This window comes from Eulemur rufifrons, chromosome 7 (genome assembly GCF_041146395.1).
Source record: "Eulemur rufifrons isolate Redbay chromosome 7, OSU_ERuf_1, whole genome shotgun sequence".
Taxonomy (NCBI): domain Eukaryota; kingdom Metazoa; phylum Chordata; class Mammalia; order Primates; family Lemuridae; genus Eulemur; species Eulemur rufifrons.
Window position 1 is genome coordinate 191,937,272 of NC_090989.1, and position 14,439 is coordinate 191,951,710.

The following is a 14,439-nucleotide window of genomic DNA, read 5'->3' on the forward strand; positions in this document are numbered from 1 at the left end:
ATTTCCCCTGTGGGAATTCTTAGGAAAATGCCCCTTTGGGATGGCTGGAGCCTCTGACATGTATGTGTGCCTCTCCTGGAGACCCTCGTCCGCATCTCCTCCATGTCTTCCTCCCGTGGAAGCTGCCGGAGGGGCTGGGCACAGCATGGGGATGGGCAGCATGGCCACTTGCCAGCCTTCCTCCCTCTGCCTCTCTCCACAGATCCTCCCTCAGTGCACATGACAAGGCACGCAGCCCATGGCGGAGAACTCATGCTGACAGGCTGGGCCCTGGGCTTCTACACGTGGGACATCTCACTGGTGGCTGGGTGGGAAGGAGCTGACTCTAGAGACTACATAACTCTCTTGTGACCTCCCGCACACAGTAGGTGCCTAAAAAGCTTCCACCCTGAGGGAGGGGAAAGCCTTGGGTTTTTGGGTTTCTCTGGGGGGAGTGAGCAACTGGGCTAGAACAGCTGCTGTAGTAAATTATGTTCAAATAACCAATTTCTGGGACCCCTGAGTCGGTCTCATCAGCAGAGATGGGGGAGGCGGGTAGCTTCATCCTTATGCGGGGGGAGGGGAAGGTAGGAATGCCGGCATTGCGGGCAATGTGGCCAGAGTTAGACTTACAACCTCCAGACTCTCCAGACTCCTGCGTCTACTATTTCACAAGTCAAAGTTTTCCATTAACTGAATTCTGTCCTATGCATACTTCTCGGGTTTCCACCCTGAACAAACCTAACCACCACCACTTTGGAAAATAGTTGGACAGTTCAAAAACAACTATAATAGGAGCCAGCTCTTCCACTCCCAAATATGACCCTGGAGGAATGAAATCATTGGTCCATCCAAAACTTTGTACGTGAATGTTCATAGAAGCTTGTCGATGGAAAAGAAGCCAAACTCTGTAAAATAATTTTAAAGAGATTTATTTTGAGCCAAATTTGAGGACCATGACCCGGAGCCAGGCCCAAGAAGCCTTGAGCAAGTGGACTCGCTGTGGTTTGGTTACAGTTTGGTGTTATACATTTCAGGGAGATGGGTTACTGGGAAAGTCAGTATGTGGAAGGCATATAGTGGTTTGGCCCGAAAGGTTGGGCCATCTCAAAGGAGGGGCTTACAGGTTATAGGTGGGTTTAAAGATTCTTTGGCTTGTGATTGGTTAAAGACATGAAGCTTTGTCTAAAGGCTTGGAATGTTTTAACTTAGGAGCTGTTTATCAGAGATGAACCACCTGACATGTATTTGTTGTGTAAATTGAGGGCTTATAGGTTTGTCTTGCATAGCCTTAGGCCTGTTATTGAGTTACAAAGGATGTCCCCAAGAAGGGAGGAGGCATGATGAGGCATATCTGACCTCCCTCCTCGTGGCAGGCAATTTAGTTTTAGGATATGCCCTTGGCCAAGAGGGGGTCCATTCAGTCAGCTGGTTGGGGGAACCTTAAGATTTTATTTTAGTTCACAAGCTGTATTTGTAATAGTCCCAAACTAGAAGCAACCCAAATGATCATCAACAGATGTATGGATAAACAAATTCTGTTATATCCAAACAAGAAAATATTGCTCATCAATAAAAAGGAATGAATTCTTGATAAATGTAACATGGATAAATCTCAAAATAACTATACTAAGTGAAAGAACCCCCTCCCCCCATGCCCCAAGGCCACAGTGCCTCAGGCCTGTAATCCTAGCACTCTGGGAGGCTGAGGCAGGAGGATTGCTCGAGGCCAGTAGTTCCAGACCAGCCTGAGCAAGAGCGAGCCGTCTCTACAACAAAAAAGAAAGAAAAAGAAAAATTAGGCATTGTGGTAAGCACCTGTATGTAACCCCAGCTACTCTGGAGGCTGAGGCAGGATGATAACTTGAGCCCAGGAGTTTGAGGTTGCAGTGAGCTATGATGATTTTAAAAGAATGTAAAAAAAGAGAGAACCCCCCCCCACAAAAGAGTACCTACTATATGATTTCATTTATATAAAAATTCTAGAAAATGCAAATTAGTCTATAGTGACAGAAAGCAGATCATTGGTGGCTTGGGAGGGAGTGCCGGACGGTATGGAGGGGCAGACGGGAGTTACAAAGGGTCAAGAAGAAACTTTTGGGAATGATCAATATATTCATTATCTGGACTGTTGTGTGTACATTTGGCAAAACGCATCAAAATATACACTTTTAAAACACATATATTTTTATTTTTAATAATTCTTTTTCTTTTTAAATAACCCTTTTAGGATTTAAAAACCATTCTTAGCTCTTAGGCCTTTCAGATGGAAGGTGAGGGCCAGATTTGGCCCTTGGCTGTAGTCTGCCAACCCCTGTGTGACCGAGCCCATGCCAGACCACCTCTCTGGCACCTCTGACAAATGGCCCCCAGGGTCTGTGTGGCAAGGGCTTGCCTCCTCATAGACTGGATCACATCATCTGCAGGTGAACTCTTGTGTGGGCTTCTGCAGCATAAAATGGCTGAGATAAGTTTCCACAGATAAATTCTCTGGAATCAGAGTCCTGAGAAAAACACACTGGCAGCCAACCACTGCTGAACCCCAGCCCGAAATGCACCCCACTGCTACAGTTCTCCCAGCACCTCTGGGACAGTGTGTGTGCGCCAGGGACCCCTTGTACCTTGGCGCAGGTCCGGTCCAGTCATCTGACTCTATTCTCAGTGGGAGAGAATAAGAGATGGGAGAGTTTCTCCTAAGGCTCATCTATTACAGGAAAGGAAGATGGTGCTACAATCACTTTACAGGTATCTATTAATGCAACTTCACCACAGTGCATGGAATATGTGCTATGACCATCTTGGGAACTAAGATAAAATCTTTTTTTTTTTTTTTTTTTGAGGCAGAGTCTCACTTTGTTGCCAGGGCTAGAGTGAGTGCCGTGGCATCAGCCTAGCTCACAGCAACCTCAAACTCTTGGGCTTAAGCGATCCTACCGCCTCAGCCTCCCGAGTAGCTGGGACTACAGGCATGCGCCACCATGCCCGGCTAATTTTTTCTATATATATTTTAGTTGGCCAGATAATTTCTTTCTATTTTTTTTTAGTAGAGACAGGGTCTCACTCTTGCTCAGGCTGGTCTCGAACTCCTGACCTTGAGCGATCCACCCACCTCGGCCTCCCAGAGTGCTAGGATTACAGGCGTGAGCCACCGCGCCCGGCCTAAGATAAAATCTTAAGCCCCTCAGCTACCTGAATAGACCCCCTCTTGGCCAAGGGGACCTCCCCGCAAAAAAACCAAACCCTTAAATCTGAGTTGCTGGCCATGAGGAGAAGGGAGCTCAGACATGCTTAGTTATGCCCCATCCCTTTTGGAGTTATTTGTTGTAACAATAAAATACAAAATCATTAACAAGCCTAAGGCCATCTGAGACAAAGGATAACCATACTTGCGGGTCAATTTACTTAACAGATCTCTTGAGTCTTGGTATATGTCCAATACATGTTCGGTGGCTTCTCCCTAGTTAACAGACTTCCTTATCTTAACTTCAAACATTCCTAGCCTTTAGATAAAGCTTCATTTCTTTAACCAATTGCAAATCAAAGCATCTTTAAACCCACCTATAACCTGTAATCCCCTGCTTTGAGATGCCCTGCGTTTTGGGGTCAGACCAATGTATGCCTCCCATGTATTGATTTAGGACTTTACCTGTAACCCCTGTCTCCCTGAAATGTATGAAACCAAACTGTAACCCAACCACTGTGAGACCACTTGCTCAAGGCTTCTTGGGCCTGGCTCTCTGGACTGTGGTTACACGTATTCAGCTCAGAATAAGCCTCTTTAAATTATTTTACAGTTTAGTTTCTTTTCTGTTGACAATAGTCACTTGGCAGATAAGAAGACTGCAGCACAGAGACGTTAAGAAACTAATCTAAGGTCATAAAGAGTAAGTGACAAAGTTGGGATCCAACACAGACTGGCACCAGCCTTGGGAACAGTCTCCTTCAGGGGCTTGAGTCTAGACAGAGAGCTAAAGGATAATTAGGTATTAAATCCAGGTGAAGCACTAAGACAAGTGACTTCTAGGCAGAGAACAATGTGCCCAAAGACAGAAGCAACATCTCGGTATGAGTGTGTGCAAACCACAGAGGAGTGTTACCAGAGTGTTACAAGTGACAAAAGTAAGACTAAAGAGAGAGTGGGGGCCAGGTCCTGGATGGTGGTCATGGGGTGAGCTGCTCTGATCATCCTGCAAAAAGTTGCCATTCATATCAGAAGGCTGAGACGAGCTGACAGGCTCTAGCTCAGGGCCTTCAGGATCTGCCACAGTGTCTGAGCTGAGGCCAGACTCTCCCCAGGCAGCTCCCAGCCAAAGACTAAGCATGACGGTGGTACTGGGTTTGGCTATTTCTGTCCAGTAGGGCATTCCTCTGTTACCGCTCAACCAGGTGCACTGCCCGCTGCTCAAGAGGAAGCCAATACCCTGAGACAGCAGGTGTTACAGCAGAGAAAGGGTTTAATATTGCAGGCTCCATGTGAGGAGATGGGAGGGATTTCTCAAATCTATCTCCCTGAAAATTTGGGAGAAAGGGTTTTTAAACACAGTTTGGTGGGTAAAAGGCTAGGCAATTGGTTCTGCTAATTGGCTGGGTTCAGGTTCCGTAGAGATCATCTCCTTTGCTGAGTCAGTTCTTGGGTGGGGGTCGCAGTACTAGTTGAGTCAGTTTCTCAGCACAGTCCACTGGTCTGGGTGGGTCATCTGTTCCACCTGGAATGCAGGGCCTGGAAGATATCTCAAAAACTAGCCTTAGGTTTCACAAGGGTGATGTTATCTAAGTTAAGAACCTTTATCCTCATCAGCAATGTGACTCCTGAGTAACAATTATAGGAAAACTAACAAGGGGACAGTAGCTCGTTATTATCATTATTTTTTAGCTATGCCTGTGCTTTTGCAGAGTTTTAGGCCCCTACCACAGTTCTCACCTTGCACCTCTTTATTAATTTGTAAAGGGTGGTTTCACCTTGACAGGCATTCCTGGCTCCAGAATTCTGCACTAGGGTGGCTGAGACAAACCTGCATCATGGCTTGAGGCCCCCTTACCCAATCCTGCTTCCTTCCCCCGTGCTTTCATACACATAACCCCCCCCCCCAATATACCACTTGCATTCCTAATGCCATCTCAGCATCTAATTCCTAGAGAACTTAACTGACACAGATGACAATGCCTATCATAAGAAGGGGACTACAGACCTATGGTTTTCAAATGTTTCTAAAACTTTGAGTCCTTTTGATTAAACAATATCTAACAAAGAAGCCCATGTTTACAAAGCAGATGAAGATAGGTCTGTTCTGATTGAAGCAGAGTAGAAGACCCAGAATTCAACTCCCTATGCCTACAGACTCCAGGGTTCTTCTAGGTAAAGCTGGGGAAATAATTGAGAGCCACTGAAAGAATTTTGCTGAAGGCTATGAAGGGGTCAGACTTTCATTTCAGGTGGATGGTTCTGCCAGCTGCAGGATGGACTGAAATGAGAGGGCTTGGAAACTTTTTTCCTTTTGTTCAGTCTGAAGCTGAGGAGGTGAAATCTAGAATGGCAGGAATAAGGATGGAGAGAAGGGGGTAGATTTGAAAAGAAACAAATCAGCAGAACTTGATTGTTGGAATTTGCTGGGTTTGTTCATTCACTTATTTATTCAGCAGATATGTAGGGAGTGTTCACTATGTGCTCAGCACTATGATAAAGGAACTTTTTGTACAGTGTTGAGCAGAATGTATACTATCCTTGTGCTGTGAAACTTACAGTTTCTCTCAGGTCCAGAGAGGGAAAGGAAGGGCTCCAGGGTGTGCTGAAGTTTCCATTAGGGCAGGTGGTATTCCTCAAACCAGTGACCAATTAGTGAGGGGTGTAATCACTCCAATGGGTCTTTTTTTTTTTTTCCATTACATATAAGGGGTTTGATCCAATGGGTCTTAAACAGCATTTACTGAAATAAGATAGAAAACACCAGGGTGTCTTAAGGGAAAGAACAGTTTCCAGAAATTTTGTCTGTGTTATATATGTGCAAGTCTGTGCAATGTACTTCTTACGGAGGGACAAATACATAAAGAAAAAAACCCACCTTATATGAAGGATGAGCACGTGCCTGTAACTGTGTTCTTTGAAGGGACTAATCATGTCTTACTCGTTGTGTCTGTACACGTGGACAAATGCAAGTGGACGGATAAATGGATGGGTTATACATGCATATGATGGATGGATTAAAAATGAATGGGTTAGCCAGGCGCAGTGGCAGGGGGCCTGTAGTTCCAACTACTGGGGAGGCTGAGGCAGAAGGACACAGCAAGACCCTGCCTCTTAGAAAGAGAGAGAGAGGAGGGAGAGAGATAAGGCGGAAGGAAGGAAGGTTAGCTGAGTAGGGGGATGAGTTATGGATGTATAGATGAGTGAAAGGTAAATGGAAGGAGGGAGGCAAAAAGCTGCAGAAGTAGGTGTAAGGCATGGTGAATTTGAGGTGTCTGAGGAAGGTCTCAGGACAGCGGAGATGGACATAGAAGTTATGGTCGCGAGAGAGGTCAGGGTTAGGAGGCCGAGGCTCTGCAGGTGACAAGAAAAGGAGTGAAATGGTTTGAGGAGGAAAGCTGGAAGCACGTAAGTTCCCACGCGAGACCCTTTGACATCACCGCCACTCCCCGCCACCACGAGCCCCACCCCGCCACACCTCAGGCCCAGCCTCTTTCCTGCAGGCCACGCCCCCGAGGCGCGCTGCTGGCGTGTCTGAGTCCTCCCCACCACAAAGCCCTGCGGCTAGAAGGGCCGGAAGTGCACGAGAGCATCTGAGCTTTGCCGCTTTACTCACCACCCTTTGGGTCCGCTCTCGGGTACCGGCTCTCCTGAGCGGCTGGTGACCCTCCGTGTCTGGCTGGCTAGAGCAGCGTTTACGCCTCTCAGTGGCTTAAGTTGATTCTCTCTGTCTCCGCCCACTGCCACTAGTCAGTCTCTCCTTTGAGGTGCGGCTGAATGGGAGGCCGGGACTCCCGGGGGGAGCGTCTCCTGGAACACCATTGAGATGTGGTCCTCCGACAGCCCAGCCGGCCACCGAGTGTGGGATAGAGCGCCTACGTCATTTTCTATCGCCGCCTGCTGGGTGTGGAGCGGCAGCACCCGAGGAGGACGCCACCGAGTAGGGCAAACTCTGAGGCTGGCGAGAAACGTGACAGTGTCAGGGATTGCACGCTGAGTCTCGAAGGGAACTAGGGAGTGCAGCCTGGTTCTATCCCTGCCGACCTCAGAGGGCGGCTGTGAGTCTAGATCGGGGGCGATCGCGTCCTGAGAGAGGCTATCAAGGCTTCTTTGCTGGCCTGAGTAGGAAGAGCAAGGTTGAGGACAGCTTGGTCACCAGTGTAGCTTGGAGGCAGGCCTGCAGGCGCATCCCCGCTCCTCAGCTCCGAGCTGACGCATCTACACCTGCCAGCAGCGCATTAAGATGGCTGGCTATGCCACTACTCCCAACCCCATGCAGACACTTCAGGAGGAAGAGGTGTGTGCCATCTGCCTGGATTACTTCGAGGATCCCGTGTCCATCAGCTGCGGGCACAACTTCTGCCGAGGGTGTGTGACCCAGCTGTGGGGTAAGGATGAGGAAGAGCGGGACGAGGAAGATGAATGGGAGGAGGAAGAGGAGGATGGGGGAGCCGTGGGGGCCATCAGTGGATGGGACAACTCCATTCGAGAGGTGTTGTATCGGGGGACTGCTGACGAGGAGCTGTTCCAGGACCAAGAGGATGATGAATTCTGGGTTGGTTACAATGGTGCAAGGAATTGGGACAATGTGGATTATGGGTGGGACCAGGAGGAAGAAGAGGAGGAAGATCGGGACTATTACCTAGGAGGTTTGAGATATGACCTGAGAATTGATGTCTACCCAGAAGAGGAGGAGATACTGGAAGCTTACAATGAGGAACAGGATGAAGAGGTGTATCCTGACATCCACCCACCTCCTCCCCCGCCCCCTCCACGGCAATTCACCTGCCCCCAGTGCCGAAAGAGCTTTACACGTCGCAGCTTTCGTCCCAACCTACAGCTGGCCAACATGGTCCAGATAATTCGTCAGATGTGCCCCACTCCTTATCGAGGGAGCCGGGGGAACGATCAGGGCATCTGTTCCAAACACCAGGAAGCCCTGAAACTCTTCTGTGAGGTTGACAAAGAGGCCATCTGTGTGGTGTGCCGAGAATCCAGGAGCCACAAACAGCACAGCGTGGTGCCCTTGGAGGAGGTGATGCAGGAGTACAAGGTGAGAGGAATAAGGAGGGAGTATGGGAGAGTTGAAGGGAGTGAAGAAGTAACAAGAAATCCCTTTCCCACCCCTCAGGTACTTGCTAGTTGAACTTAATTTGCAGGGGGAGAGGGAGCTTGGTGAAGAGAGAGAGGGCAGATTGGCTTCCCCAGAGGAAGCTAAACAAACATTTGAGGGTCACTGGAAGCAGACCACTATTGTTAATACTGTCAATCTACCTAAGTACAAGGGGGATAGGTAACAGATACCTAGTACTTAATTTCTCTCTAATGTGAGCCTTGAGTCTTTGACCAAATCTTTGGGACAGTTACGGATCAGAGTGGAAAGCCATAGTACTTGCAGATAATAGACATTTGGGATCTCAGAGCACAAGCAGTTTCAAACAGATGACAGGTATTGGTAGACAGAAATGCCAGGAGTGACCTGAACTAATGGTAGCAACTGGCCACACCCACCTCCGAAAGTCTGAGGTTGTTTCTCCACCTTCAGTAGGGTCCATTGTCCCTCTAGGGAAATGCAGAGGATAAACATTTTTGATCAATCAGATTGAATGTCATGTTCTGATCACTTTCCTTTCCTGGTATTTTACCACAGTGGGAGGAGCGAGGGATTTAGGATCAGATGACCTGGCTCTGCCACTTACTGTATAATTTTGGGCAGGTCTCAACCCCTTTGAACTTCACTTTTTCCCAGGATTGTTAGAATTAAAAGAGGTCATGTGCGTTAAAGATCATATATTTTATAAACCATGAAGCACTAAACTGAGGTTAATGCCTTGCTTTCTAGACCTGATCTTATAAGCATTAGAGAATTGTCTCAATGACAGTGAGCATGAATACAGACTTGCTTACCAAAAGTCTAGGTGGATTTGACCCCTAGCAGTGCCCAAGGAAGGAGAGGTAGTCTTCAGGCCCATAAAAGTCTTAACCCGGATATTCAGTAGCAGCTGCTCACATCTCAGTAGTGCTTTATAGTTTATAAAATGTATTGCCTCATGTTCTCCTATAGCAGTGGTTTTCAAGCTATGGTTTCTGACTGATTAGTGGGTCTTAAAATAAATGGGTCATGCTAGCATTATTTTAAAATGAAATAAGAGAAAATATCAGGGCAAATGGAGCATAGTAAGGGTGAGTATTGTTTTATGAAACTTTAAAGTTATATATATACATGTGTGTATAGTTAATCTCAAAGCAAAATATATTGGTGCAGGGGGTGAAAAAAGGAAAAAAAAATATTGCTTACTCTGGGTTGCAGTTAAAACACAAACACAGAACATTGTCCTGCAGGCATCATATATTAGATAGTCTATCATCCCCCATTTTATGTAAATATTGGTAAATGCACAGTTAAGACACAAATCTAACTATAAATCACTGCTACCTCTATCATACCAATCTGACCTTAAACACTAACCCTAGCACCATGTTTTTACCCAGGGTAATAACTAAGTTTGCCCACGGAAGAAACTATGTCCTATGCTTCTGGGCTTCAGTACAGTGAAGCTGAGGAAAAGAGATAAACTTCCATTCCTCTGCTAGAATTTTCTGGAAAGGATTCTGAAACTGAAAGTTTAAATGAAAGACGATTTAGACAGAAAAGAGATGGTCTTTTCAGCTGGGGAAGCCAGATAACATTCATTTTAAATCTTAGAAATTACTTATAAAGCAATCAGTAAGTATAAAAAAAACAGTAAAACCAAGTCAAATAAATTGGAATAATTCCTTTCTGAAATATAGAATATTTAAAAGTATACTTTTATTTACAAACATATACTAAAACTTAGGTAATGGTGTTGCCAAATATGGGAATTATATTGAAGAGGTAATAATTTGTATTTTATGTAAGTTAGGTGTAAGCTAATAGTAATTCTCTGATTCTTTTTTTTTTTTTTTTTTTTTTTTGAGGCAGAGTCTCACTCTGTTGCCTAGAGTGCCGTGTTGTCAGCCTAGCTCACAGCAACCTCAAACTCCTGAGCTCAAGCGATCCTACTGCCTCAGCCTCCCGAGTAGCTGGGACTACAGGCATGGTGGCGCACCAGCTGGCGCACCAGCTAACTTTTTATACATATATATACATATTTTTTTTAGTTGTCCATATAATTTCTTTCTATTTTTAGTAGATGGGGTCTTGCTCTTGCTCAGGCTGGTCTCGAACTCCTGAGCTCAAACCATCCGCTCACCTTGGCCTCCCAGAGTGCTAGGATTACAGGCGTGAGCCACCACGTCTGGCCTCTTATTCTTATTTTTTATTTATTTATTTATTTTTGAGACAGAGTCTCACTTTGTTGCCCAGGCTAGAGTGCTGTGGTGTCAGCCTAACTCACAGCAACCTCAAACTCCAGGGCTCAAGCAATCCTCCTACCTCAGCCTCCCGAGTAGCTGGGACTACAGGCATGCACCACCACACCCAGCTAAAATTCTCTTATTCTTTACGTGGTTCCATAGTTTGCCACTTCCTTTCATTGGTAAACATGCAAGTTATAATAGCATGATTTAGAATTTCACTAAACAAAACTCATAATAGTTAACATTACAAGGAACTATTTTTGTATAATGATGTATTTAATATCTTTTAGTATACATTATTCATCACATGATTCTGGCTGCAGTGAATTCTCTCTTGCTAACGACTAACTCAGCACACATTTTTTATCTATTGTGGAGGTAATCAAGTTTTTTAGTTCTAGGAGCATTGAGTGAGGAGGTTGTAACTAATAGATTTAAGGAATAGGTCAGTGATGTTCAGGAAGAGGAGAGAAAGACATTCTCTCCCCTTCCCCCAACAAATCATATCAGCATTACAGGGTGTGGGAGAATTATAGTTTATAAAATCATACTTAGTGTTGTAATGTTGAAAAGAAAAAAATACTTAATTTTTCATAATATAGGAAATAAAGTTGGAAAGAACTCCTTGACTGGTGGGAATACAAAGAAGATAGAGCAAGAAAGCATTCAGAGCAAGACCTGTAATCAATGAGGTGTATGAAAGGTATGAAAGGTTGGGTAGCCACAGGAGATGGTCATTGTGGATATGGTTCTATTTATACAACTATTTCTATCACATATCCAGGACAATTACATTGTTTTGAGGTCAGTGTTCTTTTAAAACTTGATTTTGTGTAAGAAGAGGCTTTTTAGCCCTGAAAAGTTTATTTACATCTTCCATTTTGCCCATCCCATGAGTTAGAGTTCGACTTGACTCTGCAAGCTAGAGTCAGAGGATTATGAAAGTAAGATCATTTAGATTTAATAACTACTATTTAGGGCACCACTAAATGGTGTCAGGTTTTAGGTGGCAGACGGGTGTATAAAAAGAAAATGAACAAAGATTTCACTTATTGGGGCTCAGGCATAACTGGATCCCTGGATTGCCCTGCCACCCACCTGCCGCCAATAAAATCATTCATCCCTCTGCAAGAGGGACCAGATGCTTCCATTATCAGTACTCCTTGTTTTTCTGTTTTCTCCTTTGAGGTTGCTAAAAATGGCAGCCAAACATTTTTTTTTGAGGCTTTTATCAAGTATATATTCATGTTATGATGCAGAAGATAGGGTTGACTTCTTCAGTTGTGTTATCTGAAAATGTTGGGCGGTGACACTGTCAAACACTGTAAAATTCATGCCACTAAAAACAGTGGAGTGTTCTGCAAAGCACAGTTCTCTGCAGTTTTAAGAGTGGACAGTATTAGAATATTAACAGGACTCTTCAAAGGACATGAAAGCTTAATATTACATAGCCCTTTTAATTACAAAGGAGAAAAAAATGGAGAAACTTGTGAAACCTTGCATTCTGAGTGTTGCCACAACTTTGAGAGGAAATTAAGGAATTCCAGAATTTCTTCATCTGCTTCTGCAGTCTGAACTCTGAATTAATGACTGAGTATATCAAACTTCAGCTTTTAAGAAACATCAGCTCACCCTTCATTGGTACTAGTTGAGATGAATCTCCTGATGAAGAAAACTGCTTTGCTTATGTTCAAAAGAGGACTTTCAAAACTGGATGTGCTCTTTTCATGAGCCTAGTACTTGACCACTAAAGACTATTTTTGAAGCTGTATCAAATGAACTGAGTTGGAGAAAATTTTATAGGAGTATATGTTGATGGCACTACAGCAATTCCATGTTTTAGATCCGTTTTCTGGGCAAAAATTAAAGATAAATTGCATTCAAGATGTACTGAAGCAGTCACCACCGAGTATCAACTTCCATCGATTCCCCATAATCTACTGGAAATCTTCAGCCTTGCTGTCAGCACAGACCATTATGAGAAACAGTACATTCTGTCCTAGTTTGTCTTGCTTTTTGAAGATGTGAATACCATTCAGTGTTTTCTGTTACATCCTAAAAGTTTCTTGATTGTCAAAGAGAACCGTATTCAGCTGAATTTATGGACAGAACAACCCCAATGTTGGAACAATGAAAGAGAATCTATACTTTAAAATTTCAAAGAAATTAAAAATTTCAGCAGAGTTTTAACACATTGAGCTTGGCCGGGCGTGGTGGCTCACACCTGTAATCCTAGCACTCTGGGAGGCCGAGGCGGGTGGATCGCTCGAGGTCAGGAGTTCGAGACCAGCCTGAGCAAGAGCGAGACCCCGTCTCTACTAAAAATAGAAAGAAATTATATGGACAACTAAAATATATATATACAAAAAATTAGCCGGGCATGGTGGTGCATGCCTGTAGTCCCAGCTACTCGGGAGGCTGAGGCAGTAGGATCGCTTAAGCCCAGGAGTTTGAGGTTGCTGTGAGCTAGACTGACGCCACGGCACTCACTCTAGCCCGGGCAACAAAGTGAGACTCTGTCTCAAAAAAAAAAAAAAAAAAAACACATTGAGCTTAAAATACATTATGAGATACTTCAAAACTTGCCAAAAATATAACCATAAAAATAAAGCATATGTATATATAAGCAAACTCATGCTAAAAATGTCTAATTTTCTTGGCCAATCTTTTGAGGACCAGATTCATGAATGTTATTTCAAGGAAAAAAGTGAAATTTTCAGAATTATTTCAGATGATATGTTCCTGACCTTGTTCCTAAAACCTACCTGTGGTAGCTTTTGGGAGGAATGTATTTCACACCAATGTTCAGTCCTCACTGAAGAGATTCAAGAGGAATTTGTGAAACTCAAAGTCTGATTATTTTGGCTAGAATCTTCCAGATAAATACTCTAGAGAAACAGGTGTAAAATGTCTAAACAGATTGGAAGCCTTTATTCCATTTGTTATTCCATTTTCTCCATACATCTTAAAAAGCTTTTTTTCTTTTTGGTTATATCTAACTGTGGGGAGAAAACAGTGCAAGAGTACAGAGTGTTGTTGAAAACAGCTTGTGTTTTTTTGCATCTTCTACACCACCCAGGAAAGAAAAGTTCAGGCTTAACAGTGACATGGTTATCCTATCATCTGAATAAATTTTTTCCTTCTAAAATTACCATTGCTTTGATTAATTTTAGTCATGATAGTTAATTTTGAAATTTAAGATAACACTGAAGGAGGGAAAATGTGAGAGTTTTAGGCATATGAAAAGTAGGGGTGTGAGTTACAGAAATGTTGAGAAAAACTGGTATATCCATTTGCACCAGATGCTCACCTGTTTATTGAATGTCTTCCCTACTAGGTTCAGCTGTTGACTGCTATATCACAAGTCAGACTGTTTAAACTTGTTCCTCTACTACTTTGGATGTGTTGTGGACCTCATCTTTACACGGACTTGCTACATATGTGAAATCTTCAACTGCAGTTGAACTATGACCATACCTTTTAGCCTTCTAGTACACTTAAACATACTGCTATTATACTTGCCCTTCAGCTTTAGGAAGCCCACTGTTCCAGTGACTCCATATTTTTTTCCTTCCCAACTTATCAGACCCTTGCTAGCCTTACTTACTATCCTACTGAATCTGGACCCCACGACTAGTTCTTGACATGAAGACCTGATCCCATGTTGTGAGCTGGACCAGGATTTCTGAACCTCAGAATTATTAACATTTTAAGTGAGATAATTCTTTGTCATGGGGGCTGTTCTATGCATTGTAGGATGCTTAGCAGCATCCCTGGACTCTACCCACCACATACAGGTAGCACCCTTCCACTACTTGTAACAATCACAAACGTCTAGACATTGCCAAGTGTCCTATGAGGGGACACTGCAAAAGCATCCCCAGTTGAGGCCCTGGTCTAGACTGAAGGAAAGTGGTCATATCCACATTACCAGCCTC

General features: G+C 44.2%; 1 protein-coding gene across 4 annotated transcripts; it reads left to right on the forward strand.

Moving 5' to 3' along the window:
* Nucleotides 1–337: 337 nt before the first annotated feature.
* Nucleotides 338–12,175, forward strand: TRIM52 (tripartite motif containing 52). 4 transcript variants are annotated; one of them, XM_069473964.1, is made up of 2 exons: nt 338–364; nt 6,911–8,899. In XM_069473964.1, the coding sequence occupies exon 2, from the start codon at nt 7,404–7,406 to the stop codon at nt 8,304–8,306; it is 903 nt and encodes a 300-aa protein (XP_069330065.1). In that variant the 5' UTR covers nt 338–364; nt 6,911–7,403; the 3' UTR covers nt 8,307–8,899. The 4 variants fall into 4 exon arrangements, with proteins under 4 accessions (XP_069330065.1, XP_069330067.1, XP_069330066.1 ...); XM_069473966.1 differs by lacking the exon at nt 338–364 and adding an exon at nt 12,112–12,175 and having other exon boundaries at nt 6,628–8,213; XM_069473965.1 differs by lacking the exon at nt 338–364 and adding an exon at nt 11,761–12,002 and having other exon boundaries at nt 6,628–8,213.
* Nucleotides 12,176–14,439: the final 2,264 nt, after the last annotated feature.